The 25,327-nt window shown below is 47.5% G+C and overlaps 1 protein-coding gene across 1 annotated transcript; it reads left to right on the top strand.

Annotated features, from left to right (window-relative positions):
• The first annotated feature begins 789 nt into the window (after positions 1-789).
• Positions 790-24,373, top strand: LOC143820046 (methanethiol oxidase-like). The gene is made up of 12 exons (XM_077302810.1): positions 790-808; positions 3,119-3,175; positions 5,496-5,620; positions 6,550-6,735; positions 9,685-9,805; positions 12,797-12,979; positions 16,196-16,374; positions 17,983-18,061; positions 19,414-19,535; positions 21,218-21,310; positions 24,000-24,118; positions 24,211-24,373. Exons 1-12 carry the CDS (start codon positions 790-792, stop codon positions 24,371-24,373), a joined length of 1,446 nt encoding a protein of 481 aa, XP_077158925.1.
• The last annotated feature ends 954 nt before the right edge of the window (positions 24,374-25,327 follow it).

A 25,327-nucleotide genomic window follows, 5' to 3' on the forward strand; every position in this document is an offset into this window, starting at 1 on the left:
GCCTCTGCGAAAACATCTGCAAAGTCTCGATAATCCTGGGGAATGGCCTCCCCCCCCACAGTGGAAACCGCGGCCACAACCCGGCTGGGCTGGGGGCGCACATGCTGCTTGCATCGGGGTGAGGAGAATTTTACCGCTCCCTTTTTCCACTTCACCGTGGGATCGTGCTCCCTCAACCAATCCAGCCCCAGGACGCACGGGAATGCGGAGTGGGGTGCTACCAGGGGTTGAATTTGCTCCCAATGTTTTTCTACGTCCAAGTCCATAGGGAGCGTTTTGACCGTGGCCTCCCCCCCCGGGGCGCATTTCCCGTCCAGTTGGGTAATGGGTAGTGGCTCCCCCAAAGGCACCTTTCGCTGCTTCGGCGCCACCCGCTGCTCCAGCCCCGCCGAGGCCGGCTTCGTCTTCCCTTTGCCGTCGCGCTGCCGCCCTTGCCTCCGCCAGGGCGGTGGCTTCGGCCTCCGCTGCCGCCTGCCTTGCCGCCTCCTCGCGTTCTCGCAGGGTAGGGAGCCCTTGCGTCGCCCGTCCGCCGACCTCCCGGGCGTCCCCTTGCAGCTCGCGCAGCAGGCGCCGCGCTTCGCGCTGTTCCTCCGGATCCAAGCGGCCCGAGACGTCCTGCAGCCAAGTGGTCACCTTCTCCAACTTTTGCTGTAGGTCCCGCATCTCGCCGACGGGCTCCGACCCGTAGCTGGGCATCCCCAGTTGATCCGGCCATTGCTCATCCCCCGTCAGGTGGTCGTACTTCGACAGCCTCCTATGTTCGGTGATGTGCTTTTCCAAAAATTCTGCATGCCCCGGAGTCCCCTCCGTAAGGGCTCGGAGCATGGCTGAGCTATAAGGGCCCGCACCAGCCCCATCGCTCTGGGAGAGGTCCCAATCCAGGCCCTCTCCCGGTTCGGTATAAATGTTTCCTTCAGCCTGCATCTTGGCAGGTGAAAGGAGTTGTGAGATTTGACTTAATGTCAAGCTTGAAGAGAACTCACAACAGGCTTCTTAATTAAAGAAAGCTTTATTGGAAATTACTACAAGGCATAGGACTGAAAAGTCAAATCTGACTAGAGTACAGATTTGCCTCAGCTTATCAATACATTTCTCCCGCCCAAAACTTGACAGTTCCCAAGGGAGGGGAGCAAGAGAATAACCACATGTGTAAAGAAAACAGACATACATTCTCATAGCCTTGAAGAGGTGACAACAAACCCAGGCTCTTCCGAGAGGCCCCAAACATGAGATAAGATTATCCAAACAAATTGTTAACACTAGCAAAGATACAGGACCTGGGGCAGCCAGGCAAGCAATATAAAACCATATAACTGACATGGAGGGACTCAGGCTAATTTATGACAGGAATTCTACAATCCTGACAAGAAGGTGAAAACTGGACCTTCCAGAATCCAAGTCTTGTTTTCATCTTCTCCAAAAAAAAAAAAAGAAGATGAGAGAAACAGATAATGAGATTAAAAACTTTTTGTTAAGTCTTGTATCTCAGGAGGGTTTGTCAGCAACGATCTCCGTTCACTGAGGTTGAACAGAAGTTCGGGAAACAGATCATCCCTCTGCAATTTTTGGGTGTTACCACTTTCCATCAGAGCCTGAACATGTCTGTCTGTGTTTAACCACGCCTTCCTGCATAATTATGTATATAAGATCTCTTCATGTAAGCATGGATTGCTAGCAGAATCATTCAGCTACCTATAATAGAAGCCCAGACGACAGAGATGTCTGTAGATCAGCAGGGAGTGGAGGGTTTGTGGACAATGAAGGAATCGCAAACAGGAAAGGGATCTGGTCTACAGATGTCAAGTAAAGGTATGAAAGGGTCCACCTTACAGGGGGGGGGGAGTCACCAAGGCTATTTGGAACCTTTCTACCCTGCTCGAAAAGAAGGTTTTTGTACCCCACTTTGCTCTATCTTAAGGAGATCTAAAGCAGCTTATAATCACTTTCCCTTCCTCTCTCCACAGATGGCACCTTGGGTGGTTGGTGGGGCTGAGAGGGTTCTGGGAGAATTGTGATTTGGGTTAAGGTTATCCAGTAGGCTATAGGTGGAGGAGGGATGGGGAATAAAGTGTGTGCCATTGTTAGGTGCGAAGTCGTGTCCAACCCATCGCGACCCCATGGACAATGATCCTCCAGGCCTTCCTGTCTTCGCCATTCCCAGGAGTCCATTTAAGTTTGCACCGACTGCTTCAGTGACTCCATCCAGCCACCTCATTCTCTGTCGTCACCTTCTTCTTTTGCCCTCGATCGCTCCCAGCATTAGGCTCTTCTCCAGGGAGTCCTTCCTTCTCATGAGGTGGCCAAAGTACTTGAGTTTCATCTTCAGAATCTGGACTTCAAAAGAGCAGGCAGGGCTGATCTCCTCTAGGACTGACCGGTTTGTTCGCCTTGCAGTCCAAGGGACTCACCAGAGTCTTCTCCAGCACCAGAGTTCAAAAGCCTCAATTCTTTGACGCTCGGCCTTCCTTATGGTCCAACTTTCGCAGCCATACATTGCAACTGGGAATACCATAGCCTTGATTAAACGCACTTTTGTTGGCAGGGTGATGTCTCTGCTTTTTAGGATGCTGTCTAGATTTGCCATAGCTTTCCTCCCCAGGAACAAGCGTCTTTTGATTTCTTTGCTGCAGTCCCCATCTGCAGTGATCTTGGAGCCCAGGAAAATAAAATCTGTCACTATCTCCATTTCTTCCCCATCTATTTGCCAGGAATTGAGAGGGCCGGATGCCATGATCTTTGTTTTCTTGATGTTGAGTTTCAAGCCAGCTTTTGCACTCTCCTCCTTCACCCGCATCAACAGGCTCTTTAGTTCCTCTTCGCTTTCTGCCATTGTGTGCCATTAAGTCACAGCTAATTTATGTAGGATTCTCAAGGGAAGGGAATGAATCCCAGTTCTCCAGATTAGAGCCCACCATTCTTAGTCACTTCTGCACCTCAAATGGCAAGCGGGGGGGGGGGCATGATTCTATTGTACCCTGTTTGCCAGCCAAGGGCTCGTTGTCATTTTGGAGATGGAAAGTGGGGGAGGGGGGAAGTGATCTGAGAGTGATTCTTATGCTTGTTTGGAAATAGCCTATGGCACTCTCTTTTTCTCTCCTCCCTTATTTTGATTGTGCAGGGGACTGTGGAGGTGGATCTGGGCCTGGTTATGCAACCCCTCTGGATGCCATGAGAGGTAAGCCCTTTCCCCTCTGCCCTCAAGAGCAAAGACCCCTTTGGGACTGCACGACCTCCAAGTTAGCTTGAGACTCAGCTAAACAGTGCTTCCTTGAGATCTTTCTTTTTGTGTGCCTCTGCAATTGCCCTATTCACCCCTTCGCCACGTCAAGGAATGTGATATCTGTCATTTCTTGTTGGGACCAGTCACAAAATGGCTGCCAGAGGAGGTGGAGCAAGGGACAAAATGGCTGTTGAAACTTACGTCAGTCCCAGAATAAAGATCTTTGTGGCAGCTGCTGACAAATTAAAACTATTACTATTATTATTATTATCATCATCATCATCATCATCATCATCATCATCTTTATTTCTTACCACTCCCAGAACAGGCTCATGGCGGGGTACATTAAGTCCATCATAAAACCCCCATAAAACCCCATTAAAATACACTAGGACATAAAAAATATCATACACAGAACAGACAACCCCTCCAAAACATGACGGTATAACTCAACTCCTGTCCTCTCCCCAAAAATAATAGAGGGAGCGGGGAAAAGGGGGCACAGTTTACATAAGGCCGTCACTCAACACCACTTATCTCTAACATCCCTTAACACCGGGGGGCCCAATCAGATCTTCCTCATCGTTATGCCGGCCTCATCTATAAGCTTGGTAGAAGAGCTCCATTTTGCAGGCCCTGAGGAATACTGAAAGCTTCTGCAGGGTCCACAGCTCTTCTGGGAGCTCATTCCACAAGGTAGGGGTCAGGACCGAAAAGGCCCTTGCCCTGGTAGAGGCCAGCCATACTTCTCTCGGACCAGGAACGACCAGCACGTTGGTACCCACAGAGCGTAAAATTTGCACCGCCAATCAGAAGCCTTGCTGGTCAAAAGTCCCCAGTAGCCCCAACCACTTTCTAAAATCAGTCCCTGTGCACAAGGAAAAGTTTTGGTGGATGCCCAGGTGCACCATATTGGGGACCCCTCTTCTAGAGGGTGCTTTCCTTCCCACAATGCATCTGTTCTGGAAAGTTCTTCTCTGGCATTAGCTCCTCTGGGAACTTTTTGTCTTCTCACCCCAAGGAGAAGGGTGTTATCCAAACAATGATTTAATTTATCACCTGCCTGGGGTTCAAGGGAACATCAAAGCATTCTGGGATCGAGTGCTGAGTGTGCTCTACTGCCTCTGGTGCTGCGTCCTGTGGTCAAAATTCCTGATGTTTGCCTGGAAGACTTCCAAGTCCAAACCCAACCCAATCTTCCCGGCCATTTGAAATGACTTGTTTTACCTATGCACCGGTTTTGATGGGCATAAGAAAGGAGTCCCTCTTTTAGTCCTCTAAAGCAGGGGTAGTCAACCAGTGGTCCCCCAGATGTTCATGGACTACAATTCCCAGGAGCCCCTGCCAGCATTTGCTGGCAGGGGCTCCTGGGAATTGTAGTCCATGAACATCTGGAGGACCACAGGTTGACTACCCCTGCTCTAAAGGCCTGATAAGAACCAGCAAACAGACCTTTGTTCTACTGTGGGAAACTCTCTGAAGGACAGTTAGATTTGAGTCCAGAAGTACCTGAGAGGGGATGGGGAATGGGGTCGAATAGCCCAAATCCATCAGGAGAGTCAGAGAGACCACCCGGAGGAATGGACCATTTTATGTAAACCACCCTGAGCCTCAGGGGAGGGTGATATATAAATACAATGAATGAATGAATGAATGAATGAATGAATGAATGAATGAATGAATGAATGAATGAATGAATACCATTCTGCAAGTCAGCCATGTTTTCCACAAGCAGTAGAACTAAGTTTAAAACCAATGGCACCTTGAAGACTGATCATATCTTCTTCAGGCTATAAGGCTTTTTGGGCATGCAAACGTATCTGAGGAAGTGGGGGTGCACATGAAAGCTTCTATCAGGAATAAAATGTTATTGGTCCTAAAGATGTCGCTAGACTCGGACCGTGTTCAGGTAAGTAGTACCGAATCGCAAAAACTCATCCCCTGCTTTGAGTTTTGTTAATCATTCTAATGCAACCGGACTTGTACTCTTTTTATTGGCAAAACTAATTTGTGAAAGGCAAAACCTGCTCCTAGGTGAGGGAGGGCCTTGCATCACTGGCAGTCTTCAAGCAAAGGTTGGATACACATTTTTCTTGGATGCTTTAGGATGCTTAGGGCTGATCCTGCACTGAGCAGGGGGTTGGACTAGATGGCCTGTATGGCCCCTTCCAACTCTATGATTCTGTGATTCTATGATTCTATGATCAAGAGAGCTAGAGTTGTTTTTCCAACAGTCCCTTCACTTGATCGCTAAATCTTTGCTTTGCTTTCCAAGGTCCCAGAGAGAGACTTATGTACGTTACGTGCGTCTTAACTGGCAACGGAATAGGCACTGGCACCCAAGCACCCGACTACCTGGCGACGGTGGACATAGATCCAGAATCTCCAACTTATTGCAAGGTTCCTTGGGGAATGTTCTGCTTTGCTGTTCTTCCCTTCAGCTTCCAGGGCTGGGTTAAAACAGCAGGAATCTACACTTGTATGGCCTAGCTAGCCTGCCCACCTTCAATCAGGAAAGCTAAGATTAGTCAAGTCCTGGCTAGTATTCAGATGGGAGAGATAGAGCTTCTTCACCTCCATATATACTTTGTGCTGGTGGCCTGCTAGTTGCTCTTTATTAGCAAGCGCTACATATCTGTGTATAGAGCCTCTTGTGGTGCAGGGTGGTAAGGCAGCAGAAATGCTGTTTGAAGCTGTCTGCCCATGAGGCTGGGAGTTCGATCCCAGCAGCCGGCTCAAGGTTGACTCAGCCTTCCCTCCTTCCGAGGTCGGTAAAACGAGTACCCAGCTTGCTGGGGGGGAAACAGTAATGACTGGGGAAGGCACTGGCAAACCACCCCGTATTGAGTCTGCCATGAAAACGCTGGAGGGCGTCACCCCAAGGGTCAGACATGACTCGGTGCTTGCACAGGGGATACCTTTACCTTTACATATATGTGTGTGTGTTACCATGATTGTGTTGCCCGTGACAACAAACCAGGGGGCAGCACAGCATAATGGATGGGTCAGTCCTCCATGTAGAAGACGTCCGTGGGGAGCAGAGCAAAAATATGGCTGCCACATTATACCTTTAGTCACTTAGTGAAGAGCATCGTATTGGGATAGTAGCAGCTGCCAAAGAAATGTTTTCAGAAATTTACACAGAATAGTTCATCTCCAGGGGCCAATCAGAAACCTTGATGGGCTAAATTCTCACTTGACCCCACCTGCTTTCTAAAAAAAACTTGGCTACCAGCAGAAATGGTGTTGTCAGGTGGCAGGGTGCCAACGAACCCCATGTTTGAGACCTCTCTATTGAAGTGCAGCTCACTTCCCACCTTCCTCCACAGGTGCTCCACCGCCTGCCCATGCCGTACATCAACGATGAACTCCACCGCTTTGGGTGGAACGCCTGCAGCAGCTGTTTTGGGGACACCACAAGGAAGCAGAACAAACTGATATTTCCTTGTTTTGGCTCCTCTCGCATTTATGTGGTGGACACCGGGACTGACCCGAGAGCTCCCAGACTCTACAAGGTATCTCTTTATTGAAGAATCACAATCTAGGTCTGGGGATGGGGTGGAGCTGGATGAAGAGGAGATGGGGCTTGGGGAGAGGGTGATGGAGGTATCGCAGAAAGTTGTCTCCACCTATGGAATAGTGGAATAGGCTGCCTAAGGAGGTGGGGAGCTCCCCCTCACTGGAAGTCTTCAAGCAAAGGTTGGATACACACTTTTCTTGGATGCTTTAGGATGCTTAGGGCTGATCCTGCGTTGAGCAGGGGGTTGGACTAGATGGCCTGTATGGCCCCTTCCAACTCTATGATTCTATGATTCTATGATTCTATGATTCTATGATTCTATGATTCTATCCTACCTCGCTGGATTGTTGTCACGAACTGTGAGCTTGTCCGCTTGACCAAAAAAGACCCCCTCGTACAAAGCTGTTCCAAACACAGGTGGTGCTAAGGAGTCAGTCTTTATTGAAGATATCCATGAGGTGAAACAGGGCAAAGCTTGCCAAGTGCAGGAGATATTGACAGAGACAAGCATAAGGAGCCCCCCTGGTGGAAAAAAAGGGGCAGTTTAGGCAGGAAGAGGGGTTCACGTAGGAAAGACTTTTGATCAAAAAAGGTGCAAATAACTGAAGACATCTGGTCGGCCCTGCCTGTTGTTCTGGGCAGTAAATGCCCAGCCTCCACCAGACAGACCAAGGACATGGGTAGATAACAATGCTACATTCCTTCGGGACCACCTGCCTCCTTATGCCCCCTGCAGAGTATTTCGCTCTGAGGATATGAATCTGCTGAAGGTCCCAGGACTTCGGGAAGCGTGCCTGGCCTCGACCAGGGCCAGGGCCTTTTTGGTCCTGGCCCCTACCTGGCGGAATGAGCTCCCAGATGAGCTGTGGGCCCTCCCTGAGTTCTGCAGGGCCTGCAAAACGGAACTCTTCCGCCAGGTGTTTTGTTGAGGCTGGGTGTGAACCTTGGGGTATTAGATTTGGTCCCCCCCCCCCGTTCTTGGCTAGTGGCTCCTACTGTGGTGGTAGGTGGTGTCAGGGGCCTGTTTCCATCTCCCAGCCACTATATGCATATAAAGATTGATGGCTGGAATATGGGGGGCAATTTTTAAAATTGCTGCCATCTTGTACTTGTATTTATATTTTATGTTTTACTTTTGGGGGGGTGAATTTTATTGATACTATCGTGAACCGCCGTGAGACATTTTCTGGGCGTGGCGGTATAGAAATACAAGAATGAATGAATGAATGAATGAATGAATGAATGAATGAATGAATGAATGAATGAATGAATGGATGGATGGATGGATGGATGGAGGGAGGGAGGGAGGGAGGGAGGGAGGGAGGGAGGGAGGGAGGGAAGGGATGGAAGGGATGGACTGATTGATTGATTGATTGACTGATTGACTGATTGACTGATTGATTGATTGACTGATTGACTGATTGACTGATTGACTGATTGATGTGAGTTCTCATAGCATTGGAGAGTGACCCTTTCCAGGCTATAAAACCTGGCCAAAGAGGCGAGGGAAGGTTCAGAGAAATGTCAGGCATTCCGTCAAGGAAGGGGGAGGTGGTGATTCTCAATACACATACAACTCAACTCTCACCGCAGAGCTGAGTAAGTCACTTTGTTTCCCCTCTGGGCCTCCGTGGGTCCTGTGGCTGGACAGACCCATTGGCCCCCCTGGCAAAAAAAATGAACACGGATATATCTGTGTTCCCTTAGTGCAGGGCAATGGAAGGCCTGTTCCACCCAAGGCAGCCCTTTTCACCTGTGCGTAATCAGCCTGGGTATGACATTTCACTTCAACTGCAGCAACCGAATCTCTCATGACAGCCCTGAGGGTCAGCTTATGATTTTGCTCATAAAATCGGAGACCAATAGATTCCAGGGGAGCTTTGAGCTTCAACAGGCCATTCCCTGAAAATCTTATTTAGTTATTTATTTCTTGGATTTATATCCCACCTCTCAAGACTTTTCTCGCCTCGAGGCAGCTAACAATTAAAACCATAACAGTTTCCCCATAAAACCCCCATTAAAACAATGGCAATACAGAAGAAGAAGAAGAAGAAGAAGAGTTGGTTCGTATATGCCGCTTTTCCCTACCCGAAGGAGGCTCAAAGCGGCTTACAGTCGCCTTCCCTTTTCTCTCCCCACAACAGACACCCTGTGGGGTGGGTGAGGCTGAGAGAGTCCTGATATCACTGCCTGGTCAGAACAGCTTTATCAGTGCCGTGTTGAGCCCAAGGTCACCCAGCTGGTTGCATGTGGGGGAGTGCAGAATCGAACCCGGCATGCCAGATTAGAAGTCTGCATTCCCAACCACTACACCAAACTGGCTCCGTTCAACCCCCTCCCAGACTCAACCAAATGCCCAGTGGAAGAGCTTCGTCTTGCAGGCTCAGCAGAACCTAGACAGCTCCATCAGGGCCCTTAACTCTTCTGGTAGCTGGTTCCACCAGGCAGGGGCCAAGGCAGAAAAGGTTGAGGCCAGGTGGATTTCCCTGTTCTTCTTTAATGTGCTATTGGATTTGAATCTCAGGCTTCTATTGCAAACTAAGATGGCTACTCTCCTGAAACTATCTTCATGGTTTTGGGCTCCTAGATTATGGGGCGGGGGGGGGGGGGGGAGAAAACACCATGCATCAGCTCAAGAACATATAAGAACCAACTCTTCTTCTTCTTCTTCTTCTTCTTCTTCTTCTTCTTCTTCTTCTTCTTCTTCTTCTTCTTCTTCTTCTTCTTCTTCCTCTTCTTTGGGCTGATCCTGCATTGAGCAGGGGGTTGGACTAGATGGCCTGTATGGCGCCTTACAACTCTATGATTCTTCTTCTTCTTCTTCTTCTTCTTCTTCTTCTTCTTCTTCTTCTTCTTCTTCTTCTTCTTCTTCTTCTTCTTCTTCTTCTTCTTCTTCTTCTTCTTCGCCTCATTGAAAATATTATTTCTTTCCCCTCCACAACAGGTGATTGAACAGACAGAGGTTTTCCAAAAATGTGACCTGGCTTACCTCAACACCCCTCGCTGCCTGAGCAATGGGGAAATAATGATCAGTGCTCTAGGAGATACACGCAACAACGGAAAAGGTATTTCAGGACAGGGAATCCTGGCCGAGGGTGGTCTGTAACAGGGACCCCCACATTGGTGTAGTGATTAAAGCAGGGGTAGTTAAACTGCGGCCCTCCAGATGTCCATGGACTACAATTCCCAGAAGCCCCTGCCAGCATTTGCCACAGTTTGACTACCCCTGGATTAAAGAGAGGCAGTTTCTAACCTGGCGAGCCAGATTTGATTCCCTGCTCCTACTCCACATGCAGCCAGCTGGGTGACCTTGGGCTACACACAGTCATGTTAGAGCTGTTCTCACAGAGCTGTTCTGTTAGGACTCTCTCAGCCCACCTACCTCAAAAGGCGTCTTTTGTGAGGAGAGGAACCTTTTCTGGAGCCCACCAATTGCCTTTAGGAAGTGTGTGGGGTCAGGTGAGATGTTTGCTGGTCAAGGCTTTTGAATGACTATTGGAAGTTTGATCGCTTGGCCAGATTTCTAAAAATGTTGCTTTGACAGTGGCGGCCACCACACCACAAGGATCTGCACTGTGGGACTGAGGTCAAGCTGTGGCAGCCATTTTGTGGGTAGCTCTGCCTCCTGCGGCTGCCATTTTGTGGCAGACATTTTGTGGCTGTGCCCACCAGGCTGTGTCGGACTCTAACAGGAGGGGGGGACCTCTCGTCTCTCGTCTCATATTATTTGGTCATAATTGGATCCGTCAACCTGTCTCTTAGTTCAGGAAACACTAGTTTATGGATTCTCTTAATTTTATTCCTTTTCTCTTTATCCCAGGGTCACCAGTAGGGTTGAACGCTTCGGCATGGTTCGGCCGCTTTGACGGTCACGGACGTTCGAGGTGGCCAGAGCCATGGCACGGAGAGGAGGGGCAGTGGTGGTATGCTTGCCGGCAGCCGCATGAAGGCACAGGACTCTGTGTGTGCATGCAGCCACTGGCTGGCGCACCACCACCAGTCCTCCGCACCACGGTGCTGGCCTCCTACACATCGCCTCAAGCTTTGTTGATCGCCAAGGCAGCTCGAAGCACTCAACCCTAATCACCAGCATAGTCAGATTAAGCCTTTGTTTTCAAAAGGATGTATGGAAGTGCGTGGGAATCAAAGTTAATCGTTCTTTGAGAAAAGTGCTTTCTGTTTAATTCAAACTTTCTCCTAAATTGGAGATGGTTTCTTGAGATGGATAGACTCCATCGGGGAAGACACAGCCTCAGTTTGCAAGACCTGAGCAAAGCCGTGGATGACAGGACAGCTTTGCAGGGCATCAGTTTGTAGGATCGTCATATGTTGGAAGCAGTTTGATGGCACTGAACTCACACGCTTGAAATTATGGACACTTAATCAGGGCATTGATCTTGGTTGCTTGGGAGCACCTTTTAGGGGGATTCAATCAACAGATTAAGAAGAAGAAGAAGAAGAAGAAGAAGAAGAAGAAGAAGAAGAAGAAGAAGAAGAAGAAGAAGAAGAAGAAGAAGAAGAAGAAGAAGAAGAAGAGTTGGTTCTTATATGCCGCTTTTCCCTACCCGAAGGAGGCTCAAAGCAGAATCGAACCCAGCATGCCAGATTAGAAGTCCGCACTCCTAACCACTACACCAAACTGGCTCTCCTTAAGTGGTTATCTCTTAAGTGGTTATTAATTTTATGTATTTATTTTTTAAATTTGTATACCGCTGCCCTCCAAAGGTCATGCGGAGGTTTACAACAATAATAAAAATACAATAAAACCCCATAAAAACACCCCATATCAACAATTACAAATTAATCACAATTAATCAGATGGTGATTAAACTGGTCAGCCAGTTTGGTGTAGTGGTTAGGAGTGCGGACTTCTAATCTGGCATGCCGGGTTCGATTCTGCGCTCCCCCACATGCAGCCAGCCAGGGTGACCTTGGGCTCGTCACAGCACTGATAAAGCTGTTCTGACCGGGCAGTGATATCAGGGCTCTCTCAGCCTCACCCACCCCACAGGGTGTCTGTTGTGGGGAGAGGAAAGGGAAGGCGACAGTAAGCCGCTTTGAGCCTTCTTCGGATAAGGAAAAGCAGCATATAAGAACCAACTCTTCTTCTTTTTCTTCTGATCTAATTCCTGTAAGAGCCCTAACCTTCACTCCCCTCCATTAAGCTGAAGGTTCAGTTCTCTTACACTAGGAGTGAGGGACCAGATCTAATCAAGGGAGGGAGGAATCCTCTGATGGTAACACCAGTACACCGCCCTGGCCTCAACCATATACCTGGAGGAAGAGCTCCATCTTGCAGGCCCTGCAAAAAGCTGCCAATGCCGGCAGAGCCCTCAGCTTTTCCGGGAGCTCATTCCACCAAGTTGGGGCCAAGACTGAAATGGCCCTGGCTGGGTTGAGGCCAGGTGAGCCTCCTGAGGGCCCGGGACAACCAGTAGATTCATACCTGCACAGCGAAGAGCTCTGCAGGGGGCATAAGCAAGTAAGCGGTCCCGCAGATAAGTAGGACCCAGGCATTGGAAAGCCTTAACTTGAACTTGACCAGGAAGCAGACTGGTAACCAGTGCAGAAGCACTGGCTGAATATGGGCCCATAGGTTGAGACCTGTGCAGCTGCCCATTCACAGAAAAGTATATTTAGAAGTATATTTAGAATCATAGAATCATAGAGTTGGAAGGGGCCATACAGGCTATAGAATCATAGAATCATAGAATCATAGAATCATAGAGTTGGAAGGGGCCATACAGGCTATAGAATCATAGAATCATAGAATCATAGAGTTGGAAGTGGCCATAGAGGCCATCTAGTCCAACCCCTGCTCAACGCAGGATCAGCCCTAAGCATCCTAAAGCATCCAAGAAAAGTGTGTATCCAACCTTTGCTTGAAGACTTCCAGTGAGGGGGAGCTCACCACCTCCTTAGGCAGCCTTTTCCACTGCTGAACTACTCTGACTGTGAAAATATTTTTCCTGAAAAATTTGGATTCCTACAGTTTCCTTTTCACCCCCACAGAATGGGTTGCATATTGTTGAGCATGGATTTTGTTCTTCTGCCAGGTGGTTTTGTCCTTCTGGATGCGGAGACCTTTGAAGTGAAGGGGACCTGGGAGAGACCCACCCAAGCAGCTCCTATGGGGTTTGATTTCTGGTACCAGCCAAGGCACAATGTCATGATAAGCACTGAATTCGGGGTGCCGAAATTCTTCATCAACGGGTTCAACCCAGCTGATCTGGGGAAAGGTAAGGCCTCACTCCATGGGAAGGCAGTTCTTTATTAATTTACTTATTATACTCATAGAAACATGGAGCTGGAAGGGAACTCATGGGTCATCTAGTTAACTTTATCCACAGCACTCCATGCCAGACAGGGATGCTGGCAAAACACCAGAGACTAAACATCAGGGGCTATCAGACTATGGTCACAGAGCCTGAAAAATCCACCTAAACCAGTTGATTTTGGCAATCAATGTCTTTGACAAATCATGGTTAAGTGCATCTGGCTTATGGTGAATGAGCAAAGGAGAGTGTGGTGGATAAGTCAGCATGAGTAGAGTCAAGTGACAAAAAGGGATCCCCAGAGGAACAGGCAACCCATAGATGGGATTCAAACCCACCGCCAGGAACAGAGATACGGCAGGAGGAGGCAGTCTTTGAGGACCCAGACATGTGTCCGCAACCATGTCTATAACTGTCAAATATTTAGAATCAAATGAGTAGCCGTGTTGGTTTGAAGTAGCACAATAAAATCAGAGTCCAGTAGCATCTTTAAGACCAACATAGATTTATTCAAGGCATGAGCTTTCGAGTGCAAGCACTAAGTCAGACAAAAGGTGCTTGCACTCGAAAGCTCACGCCTTGAATAAATATTTAGAACAAATCATCAAACAATCGGTCCTTGAGAAGCTGGAGCAGATGGCTGTGATTACTAAGAGTCAAGAGTCTGTCTCAAGAACAAGTCATGCCGAACTAACCTTGTATCTTTTTTGAGAAAGTTATGAACTTTCTGGATCCAAGGAATGCTGTGGATACAGTTTATATCAATTTCAGGAAAGCTTTTGATAAGGTCGTGTTGACAAGTTGGTAAAATGCAGTGTGGATCTTATTACTGTTAGGTGGATCAATTGATTGATTGACAGATCACACCCAAAAGGTGCTTGTAAATAATTTGACATCTTCTTGGAGAAGAGTGACAGGTGGAGTGGCTGAGGCATCTGTCTTGGGCTCTGTGTTGTTCAACATATTTATAAATGAATTGGATGAAAGAATAGAGGGGTTGCTCACACAATCTGGTGATGATACTAAACTGAGTTTGATTTATAGTTCCTTTAAGTTTAATGTGAAGTGGGAGGGGTAGCAAACCACAGCAGAAGACAGAATCAGGATACAGGTTGATCTTGACTGGCTAGAAAACAGAGCTAAAATGAATTTCAATAGCAAAAATGTAAATTTCTGCATTTAAGTAGGAAAAATCAAGTCCATCATTATAGGATGGGGGAGTCTTGGCAGTAGTATGTGTGAAAAGGATCTTAGAGATCTTAGTAGATCACTGGCAGTCTTCAAGCAAAGGTTGGATACACACTTTTCTTGGATGCTTTAGGATGCTTAGGGCTGATCCTGCGTAGAGCAGGGGGTTGGACTAGATGGCCTGTATGGCCCCTTCCAACTCTAGGATTCTATGATTCTAGGATTCTATGCACTGAACATGACTCAGCAAGGTGACTCATTGGCTTAAAAGGCAAATGGAATTTGGGGCTGTATAAAAAGTATAGGGTCCAGATCACATGAGGTGGTGGCACTGCTTTACTCTGCTCTGTGTTACCAGAAATGCACAAACATTTCCAATCCATCTCATAATAATATGAAAAATGGACTTTGCCTTATTCAACATGGCAAATCAAGTATTCAGGCACAGGGATACCAAGGTGGCAAACAAAATATCCAAAACAGACTTCTGTAGATTCTTCAGTCTTCTATTATTTCTTTCTGTCCTGACTGGGCAGTGATATCAGGGCTCTCTCAGCCTCACCCACCCCACAGGGTGTCTGTTGTGGGGAGAGGAAAGGGAAGGCGACTGTAAGCCACTCTGAGCCTCCTTCGGGTAGGGAAAAGCGGCATATAAGAACCAGCTCTTCTTCTTCTTCTTCTTCTTCTTCTTCTTCTTCTTCTTCTTCTTCTTCTTCTTCTTCTTCTTCTTCTTCTTCTTATTCTTATTCTTATTCTTATTCTTCTTTATTCTTTTATGTTCAAAACAGTCCCAACGCGTTTCGCCCACATTAAATATTGGAAAATACAAAGATGCAATTAGTGGTTATACAATAGTAAGTAGTAAATAAATATAATACATATAAAAGATAAATGTCCCGAATACATTCTTATTGTTTTCAGACCAACTTCAAATGAGCAAATATATGTCTCTTAAACAGAGTATCTAGAACAGAAATAAAACATTCTAATTATTATAACAGGAATCCCATATATTTCCACGGCATTATCAAATTACAACAGCCTACATTGTTATTATCATTTTAACTTTTAGAAAACAAAAACAGAACAGAGACTTACAAGGTCATTATAACGAAAGCTGCTCGTAGCTCATGGCGTTCCAGACGAACTTGAATCAGGGTAAAGGGGATGCTAAATACTATCTATAATTGCCCACAGCTGGGACACAGCAAAATACCAACAAGTCAACAGTTAAGATTGTTATAGAAAGCAGAGAAAATCCAGCAAGTTATTTAACCCCTTTGCTCCCATAGTTCCAATTTTGAAGAAATCTCGAGTTTCTTCCTGTTCTAGTAATTTGTTAGCATCTACTCTCTTAAAGCTTTCTGTTTCAAACTTTAAAACACATAACAACATCGTTGTTCCCTTTTATGATGCTCGACAATGGGGGTAGAAAGGTTACCATTTTTTAATCCAGACTTATGCTTGTTCAGGCGAGTGCTTTTACCAATATAAATCAACGAACAGGGGCATGAAAGGGGCATATAAGACACATGAACTGGCACAATTAGAAAAACTTCAACATGGCAGCACACTGGGTCAAGGTTTCCATTGAAGCTGTCCACTAAAACCCCAAGAACTTTTTTTCTTCTCAATCTTCTCTTTATCTTAGGGCTGATCCTGCGTTGAGCAGAGGGTTGGACTAGATGGCCTGTATGGCCCCTTCCAACTCTATGATTCTATGATTCTATGATTCTATCTCCACTTTTGCAGATTAAGCTTAAATTTCTTCAAGTATGTCTCGTCCTCTATGGCCATTGGTTATAGAGCAAACCATGGCAACGGATTGGCTGTTCAGGGTCGGCTTCTCCCAAGGACCAGGAGGAATTTGGATCATGATGTTCGCACCATGACTTTAATGGTTTCTCAGAGGCCAAAAGCCTGTGACCTCTGGTGGATTCAGAGCCGCTCACCAGCTGTCTGCCTTTGGTTTTGATCTCTGTCCCTCTTCAGGGCGCTACGGCCGTCGCCTGAACGTCTGGGACTGGACCACCCGCTGCCTTCTCCAGTCGATCGATATAGGGGAAGATTCTGCCCCCATGATAATCCGGTTCCTGCACAACCCCAACGCAGCACATGGATTTGTGGTCTGCATACTGGAGTGTTCCGTACACCACTTCTACAAGACAGAGGTGAACATCAGCCATTGTTTTTGCATGGTGGGTGGTGAGCTGTCCCAGTTAATCCAATTCACCAGCAATGAGCATTTCATGGCCTGTAAAACAACGACTGCCTGTTCACATGCTTTCTCCATTGTGGCTTCTGCCTTGTGGAATTGAGAAGCCGCCCACTCCACAGCTTCCCATAAATAATGCAAAGCTGAACTATTCACAGGGGCTTTTCTGCACACTTAATTGGATTGCACTGTACGAAATGGTTTGACCAATTGGCTTGGGTAAATGACTAAGGACTATGGTCTGTATTGCTGTGTTGAGCTTAGAATCACAGAATCATAGAGTTGGAAGGGGCCATACAGGCCATCTAGTCCAACCCCCTGCTCAACGCAGGATCATAGAATCACAGAATCATAGAGTCGGAAGGGGCCATACAGGCCATCTAGTCCAACTCCCTGCTCAACGCAGGATCATAGAATCACAGAATCATAGAGTTGGAAGGGGCCATACAGGCCATCTAGTCCAACCCCCTGCTCAATGCAGGATCATAGAATCACAGAATCATAGAGTTGGAAGGGTCCATATAGGCCATCTAGTCCAACCCCCTGCTCAACGCAGGATCATAGAATCACAGAATCATAGAGTTGGAAGGGGCCATACAGGCCATCTAGTCCAACCCCCTGCTCAGCGCGGGATCATAGAATCACAGAATCATAGAGTTGGAAGGGGCCATGCAGGCCATCTAGTCCAACCCCCTGCTCAGGGCAGGATCAGCTCAATGCAGGATCAGCACATGCATGTGCTGGCAAGGGCTCATGGGAATTGTAGTCCATGGACATCTGGAGAGCCACAATTTGGCCACCTCTTTCTTTGACCTAACCTCCACCTCAGACTCTTTCCAATGGCAAATCTCTCTCTATCTCTGACTTCTTCAGCTATCAGCCACTGACTAAGTCCCACCCTGGCTTCCCTTTGGGAATATCTCCCTCAGAACCTTCCAAGCCCCTTCCTCTCCTTCTTCCTCTCCCTCCCACTCATGATTCCGACATCCAATAGTTTCCTTTTGGGCTTTGAACCCACGTGGATCTAACACCTGACATACATTTATAGAATCACAGAATCACAGAATCATAGAGTTGGAAGGGGCCATACAGGCCATCTAGTCCAACCCCCTGCTCAACGCAGGATCAGCCCTAAGCATCCTAAAGCATCCAAGAAAAGTGTGTATCCAACCTTTGCTTGAAGACTGCCAGTGAGGGGGAGCTCACCACCTCCTTAGGCAGCCTGCTGAACTACTCTGACTGTGAAATTTTTTTTTCCTGATATCTAGCCTATATCGTTGTACTTGTAGTTTAGACCCATTTATGTTAGTCTTTAAGGTGCTACTTGACCCTGCTCTTTCCTTCTGCATGTGCGACCCCATTGATGCCAAGTCCCATGTAACTACTAACACTGTTTCATTTTTGTCTCGTGGTTCCAGACTTCTAAAACCCCAGTGGACCGGTTATTGATTGTCCCAGTTTGTCCTCTGTACTGACTCACCGCTTGTAAGCCGCCTAGATTCCACGTGAGAACGGAAGACTCTAATTAATTAAAATAAATAAGTGGTGGATATTTCTTCCGCAGGATGGAAGCTGGACAGCAGAGAAAGTGATCCAGTTTCCAAACAAGAAAGTGTCCGGGTGGAATTTCCCTGAAATGCCAGGTCAGTGAACAGGGCGGAGCCTGGGACTCTTCCAGGTACTTCCCTCCATCCCTGGTCTTTGCAAACTGCAGTTGGTTTTAGCAAATCCTTTTGTTAGCTTAGGGGAGAAGACAGGCAACGGCGCCCCCTACAGGAACATCAGAGACTCTTTCTTGTGCTGTTCTCTCTGCAGTGGACACAAAGAGGGAGTGTTTGGTTATCACCACAATAACTCCATCTGTTGTTGCTTTAGGATGCTTTGGGCTGATCCTGCGTTGAGCAGAGGGTTGGATTAGATGGCCTGTATGGCCCCTTCCAGAGCCTCTTGTGGCGCAGAGTGGTAAAGCAGCGACATGCTATCTGAAGCTGTCTGACCCATGAGGTTGGGAGTTCGATCCCAGCAGCCGGCTTAAGGTTGACTCAGCCTTGAGATTACCAACTCCAGGTTTGGAAATCTTGAGGATTTTTGAGGGCGGAAATTGATGAGGGTAGTGTTTGGGGAAAGAGCTTCTTGTGGCGCAGAGTGGTAAGGCAACAGACATGCAGTCTGAAGCTGTGCCCATGAGGCTGGGAGTTCAATCCCAGCAGCCGGCTCAAGGTTGACTCAGAGGTTTACCATCCTTCTGAGGTCGGTAAAATGAGTACCCAGCTTGCTGGGGGGTAAACGGTAATGACTGGGGAAGGCACTGGCAAACCACCCCGTATTGAGTCTGCCATGAAAACGCTGGAGGGCATCACCCCAAGGGTCAGACATGATCCGGTGCTTGTACAGGGGATACCTTTACCTTTACCTTTTTGGCCCCTTCCAACTCTATGATTCTATGATTCTATGATTCCATTCTGCTCCCTTTGGTTCTGGCTTTCTCACTCAGGTGGTGGTTTTCAGACTCTCCATGTGCCGTTGGCCTCCACTTGTCTACTTTCCAGGCCATCATCCAATTTGCTCCCGCCCCCTACACAGTTCTTTAAGGCTCACAAGGTGCAGCTCTTCCACCAGGCTTATGGTGGAAGCTACTCTTAATAAACTAACAACAAATCAGTGGGCTTCCCCCTGCTGCAGACTTCCTGCAGCTGCTGCAGCTGTAATAATAGTCGCTCTTGGCCTTCTCTCCTGCCGCCCCCCTAAATGGGAGGAAGAATCAGAGAGCTCCCAGCAAATAGGAACTGGGTCTCAGCTGGAGGTCGTTAACATTGCCTTGTTACCTATTTTTAATTGTTTTATGATGGATGCATACATCTTGTGAACTGCCCCGAGATATCAGGTGCAACTGGAGCAGTCTGGAAATGTAACAATGAATGAATGAATGAATGAATGAATGAATGAATGAATGAATGAATGAATGAATGAATATCCCCTCCTTCTTCTCTTCTAGCCTATAGTCTCTACACTATCATTTCACTGGACGATCGGTTCCTGTACGTGAGCAACTACTTGCATGGCGACGTCCGTCAGTACGACATCACTGACCCTCACTGCCCCAGGCTGGTCGGCCAGGTAAGCATCTTCATTCAAGGGTCCTTCTCTCCCTGGTGGGGAGAGGCAACCGGGCACCTGAGGTTGCGCACCATACTTAAAATCCTCTGGGATAATCCAGCACTGCCAGGGGGTGACCCACGGCTCAGTCCTAGAGCATCCGCTTGGCATGTAGAATGTCAGTCCCTGACATTTTTTGGACGAGGCAACAGATGAGGTGAAAGACCTTCGTCTGGGTCCCTGGAGAGCTTCTGAAAACCTGATAGAGAATACTGAGCTTGATGGACTGATGGTTTGATTCGACATATGGGAGCTTCATGCCTTAGGGGGGGGATAGTCAACTTGTGGTCCTCCAGATGTCCATGGACTACAATTCCCATGAGCCCCTGCCCACTGGCAGGGGCTCCTGGGAATTGTAGTCCATGGACATCTGGAGGACCACAGGTTGACTACCCCTGCCTTAGGGATGGGAGGTGGCTCAGTTGAAGAGCCTCTGCTTACCATGTTGAAGTTTCCAGGTTCAATCTGGGATATCCGCACTTACAAAGACCAGCCAGTATGTGATGGCAAAGATCTCTGCTGGAGACCCCAGAAAGCTTTTTTCCAGTCTTAGTAGACAATACCCAAAAGGCCTGAAACGTTATAAGGCAGCTTCATACATTCATGTGGCCTGTTTACCTTCATAACTTGAAGATGCCTTCCACTGAATCAGATCTTTGATCTATCAATTATTTCTACTGCTTAATGGACAAACATGCCCGGTCCCCCACCTTCCATGGGGGCTCCAGTAGGTGTAGCCCAGCTTGACTATTGTTTAGGCAATCTCCCACCAGAAGATGCAACCGCCAGCCTTCCTTGGCCTCTCAGCCCCCTCCTATCAATTATTTCAGTACTGTCTACTTGGACTCCCAGCAGCTCTGCATGTTCTGAGGTCTTTTACCTCAACAGCTATTTGGTCCTTTGTTACCTGGAGAGGCAAGAGATGAGACCTTCTATGTGACAAGCAGATGCTCTACCCCTAAGGTGATTACCTCCACCTTAACCGTTCTCTGAGCATCCCATCTCTTGCTTGCAAAGGGAGAGGGGAAGATCCCTGGGAAATAATTCTGGGTCACACCAGCGTCACATTGGGAAATGGAGGCTATTAAGCTGAAAACAGAAGATTCACTTTGCTAACAGCCATGCATTTCCCAGGGCATAAAAGATTTTTCTGGCCTTGCGTAGACTCTTTATTTTACCCCACTGTTAGTGGAAAGGATCTGCCGGCTTCAGCATCTTTTCTGCATTCTCATTTATTTTGCTTCTATATCCCTATTGATTCAGGGTGTTTTTTTCTCTTTTCCACATTTGTTTTGCTTCCTCTAGTGCTTGAATCAATACTATATCGCTGTACTTTCTGGCATATTTCCCTGCAGTTTTAACATAACGGCATATGGCGATGCAATGTTGAAGCAACCACTAGAGGGAGCAAAACTATCAATAAAGAGAACCAACTCTGAATATAACACTTTCCCAAGGTCGTGATTTAACACCTTAATAGTCCCTTTGTTCTGCTTGTACTCGGGTGGTGAGATACTATTGACAAGTTATTCCGCATTAGATGATCATGACATTGAACAAGCAGCCCCACTGAGACATGGGCTCTTCCATCTGACCAATCCTCTCTCTTTTGGGCTGGTGGGGGTATCTTTGTGTGCACACAGGTCTTTGTTGGGGGCAACATCCCAAAGGGTGGGGATGTCAAAGTCCTTGAAGATCCAGAGTTGGACTGCCAACCTGATCCTTTTGTCATCCAAGTGAGTCAATCACAAACAGCAGAGGGAGACTGTGGCTGGGTGGTAAGGTGTGGCTTGGGAAGATCCTGGAGATTTCGGGCTGGAGGTTTGGGGAGAGGAGGAACTTCATAAGGCCATAGTCTAGCCTCCCAAGCTGCCATTTTCTCAAAGGAACTGATCTTTGGAGATGCTCTAAGCCCCACCTGGATATTGGTAACCCAAGTAGGTAAGAAATACTCCTCATCCCCCATTCTAAAGGTCCTGAGTCTCAGCTAACTCAAATGAAGAAGATGAGGAGTTATGAGTCCTTGAAGATTCTCTGTGTTTATTTGAATGCAGTTATTAGACGCCTTTCTACTTTTCAGGATCTCAGGGAAGCTGACGCTGCAGAGAAACCCCAACAGAACAATACAATACACAAAACACACCAATTCAAAACAAGTTTAAAACTACTGGTAGGCAGAAGAGCAGAAAGGAATCAAACAGCATCATGAAATGGAAAAAAAAATAAATTATTCACCTGCCCCCTAAAGGAAGATAGTGAGTGGGTCATGTACACTTCCCAAGAAGGACCGCCCCCCAAAAGGCCCTTTCTCGTCTACCCACCAGATAATCTACTTGTGTTGCTGGGACTGTTCTACTGGGCTCCTTTTGGTAGCGGAGGACGGCATGACAACAGAGCAAAAACTCTGTTGGGCGTTGATGCCAGTTACTTTGGATGACCCGCCACAATGCTTTCTTCATAGAGCAGACCATCTGTTTGGCTAGCCCATTGTTGGACTGGTGGAATGATGATGTCGTGTGTCACATTAGTACCTCTGTAGTGAATTTCCTAGTGAAGAGCCTCTTGTGGCGCAGAGTGGTAAGGCAGCTGTCTGACAGCTTTGCCCATGAGGCTGGGAGTTCATTCCCAGCAGCCGGCTCAAGGTTGACTCAGCCTTCCATCCTTCCGAGGTCGGTAAAATGAGGACCCAGCTTGCTGGGGGGTAAATGGTAATGACTGGGGAAGGCACTGGCAAACCACCCCGTATTGAGTCTGCCAAGAAAACGCTAGAGGGCGTCACCCCAAGGGTCAGACATGACTCGGTGCTTGCACAGGGGATTCCTTTACCTTTACCTTAGTGAATTTCCAAAATTCTTTGGGCCTGAATTGTGCTGTGATTGGATACAGGGGGGTCCGGAGGCTCGTGTGCAGCAAAACAACTTTGCAGACCAGCTGCAAGGTCATTGAGGACACTGGGGCCACCTCAAGCCATTTAGAGTAGGAACCAACTCTTAGGAGGAATGTTTTCCCTTGGGATGGGCCAACAAAATCCAGGTGTAGTTGGGACCAGGGTGTGCAGATAGACTTCCATTTCTGAACTAGCACTTGTGGCATGTCTGGCCTTGTTTCCTGGTAGGCAGGAAATACTGGGTCTGTATTCACCGAACCTACACACTTAGCATTGTTGATGAGAATGGAAGCACTGTCCTAGGCAGCCTGCCTTGGGAAGTGACGGTTCAGACAAAGCTCTAGGTGCTCAGCCTGCCAGGAGGGACGGTCTGATCAAGTGCAATTTTTTTGCAATCTTGCAATTATGCACCCTGGACACCAAACATAATTCCTTGCCAGAGTTTTCATAGAAACAATACCAGGGTGTCCTTCATGAAGTGCTGATAGAACCCTGGTCTGCAGTTTGGGTGGAATGACGACATGATTGCCCCAATGGGATGAAAGTTCATGCTGATGGGTCATGAAGGGCTTGAAGACCTCAGCTGGCCACTTTGTTGGTCAGGTCCTCCACACACACATCCAGTTGAGTACTTGCAAGATTGTCTTATCCTTGGTGGATGCAGCAGCGATGTTGTATTTATGGAGGGGCGATTCAGGGAGATCTAGCAGGATGATGTGGTACTCCAGGGAAGGGCTCCTGTCAGTATTTGGAAGAGGCATGAAGTTGAGGGCAGCTGTGGAACTGTGACAGCTTCCTCCTGGCTGCTATCATCAGTGGACAGGAACTTTTCATGCCTTGGTCACTGCAACAGTGTTTTCAGCAGCTACTTCTGTGGCCAGGGCCTTATCAAGGGCCTCTTTGAATGTCAGTTTGCGTCTTGCGAAGAGATGATGCTGTGTTTTCTTATCTCAAAGACTCCAGACCAGGTGTTCTCATAGCATGGTCTCAAGATTTTTGAATTTGCAATGTTCATAGAATCATGGAAGGGACCTCATGGGTCATCTAGTCCAACCTCCTGCACTGTGCAGGACACTCACAACCCTCTCGCTCATCCACAGTCACCTGCCACCCCCTTGAGCCTTCACAGAATCAGCCTCTCCGGCAGATGGCTCTCCAGCCTCTGTTTAAAAATCTCCAAAGATGGAGAACCCACCACCTCCCGAGGAAGCCTGTTCCTTGGGTAGTGGGTTCTCCATCTTTGGAAATGGATATGTCCATAACATGGGTATGTCCATAAGATTCAGAGGTTCTTATAGTCCACTGGAAGGTTACTCAAGCCCTATTTTGCTTAGTGTGATTAATTGCCCTCCAGTGACTACATACAAGGACCCCCCCCCCAAAAAAAAAATCAGTTGCAGGTAAAAGCGTCATCACTGACCCTCACAGAACCAGCAATGTCTCTAGGCCCTAAAAGCTGAACAACTGCCCCACCATCTTTCCTACATTTTTACCATCTGCCTCTCTTCCCCTTGCCTCTTGTTGTCTCCGTCTTTTAGGGAAGAAGAGTCTACGGAGGACCCCAAGCTCTTCAACTCAGCTTGGACGGCAAGAGGCTTTATGTCACCAGCAGTGTATTCACTCCTTGGGACAAGCAGTTTTACCCTGAATTGATAAGGTAAGAAACCTTTCCTCCAGTTGCCATGGCTGGATTTCTGTCCTCTTTGTTTATCACTTGTCGAGCTAGACACTGTTTCCTTCCTTCTCCAGGGAAGGCTCCGTCTTGCTGCAGATCGATGTGGACACGGAACATGGAGGTCTGTCCGTGAATGAAGACTTCATGGTTGATTTTGGGAAGGAACCCTGGGGGCCTGCCCGGGCTCCTGAGATGCATTACCCTGGGGGAGACTGTACCACAGAAATTTGGGACTAACTGGGAAGCACGGTGGCCTGTTCCAGTGCTAGATTTAGGGGAGGACTGCAGAGAAGGCACGGTGGCTTGGGGTTCTTCTCTACTCATCAGCTCATTTTTTTTAATGTTTGTGCTGATTGGTGGCATGGAACCTTTCTTGGGTTGGGTAATTCCAGAAAGTTCAGGAATAAAGCCTGGGGTGAATGATTTTGTGGGACGGGAAGAAGCACAGCAGGACTGTGATGTCACTCTAGGAATTCCATTTCTCCTAGACTCTATCATATGCCATAGAGTCTGCTCATTGGAGCTGCCATTTGATCCAGGGGAATTGGCCTCTTTAGTGTGGAGAAAGTTTGAAATACTGGAAGACCATCAGATTACATTTGGAGGGTGGTAACCTTAAAAGTGCTGGCTTTCTCAAAGGAGTTGACTGACTCACGTGCTGCTGAAATACTGAGAGGGGAAACAATTCAGATTATACATTGTCAGGGGTTCTACATGCATTGCTTAAGGCAGTTCAAATGTGACGTCCTTGGAACAGGAAAAGACGGGTTTGAGTCACAGCACCGAGGCAAGCAAAAATGGGACAATAAAAGGTTTTCTTCCATGTTGCCTGGATCTCTGTGTCTTCCTCAAAGCAGTTCAAGTGACTCATTCTCATGGCCTTTTTAGAAATAACCTGGCAGTATAACTGTGTTTGTTCCTAACTGCTGAGTATGTTCTTAGCAGGTAGCCAGGACCACATGAAACTTTGTACTGAATTAGACCCTTGATCCATCAAAGTCAGTATGGCCTACTCAGATTGGCAGCAGTTCTCTGGTGTCTCACACGAAGGTCTTTCACATCAACTCTGGCCTGTTTTGTTGGTCTGCTTGTTTGTTTGGCTGGTGATGCCAGGGATTGAACCTGAAAACTTCTGTATGCTGAGTAGAGCTCCAGTCTGGGAGTGGACCATACATTCAGAACCTGGTGTGA

The sequence above is a fragment of the Paroedura picta genome, chromosome 1, assembly GCF_049243985.1.
Source record: "Paroedura picta isolate Pp20150507F chromosome 1, Ppicta_v3.0, whole genome shotgun sequence".
Lineage (NCBI taxonomy): Eukaryota > Metazoa > Chordata > Lepidosauria > Squamata > Gekkonidae > Paroedura > Paroedura picta.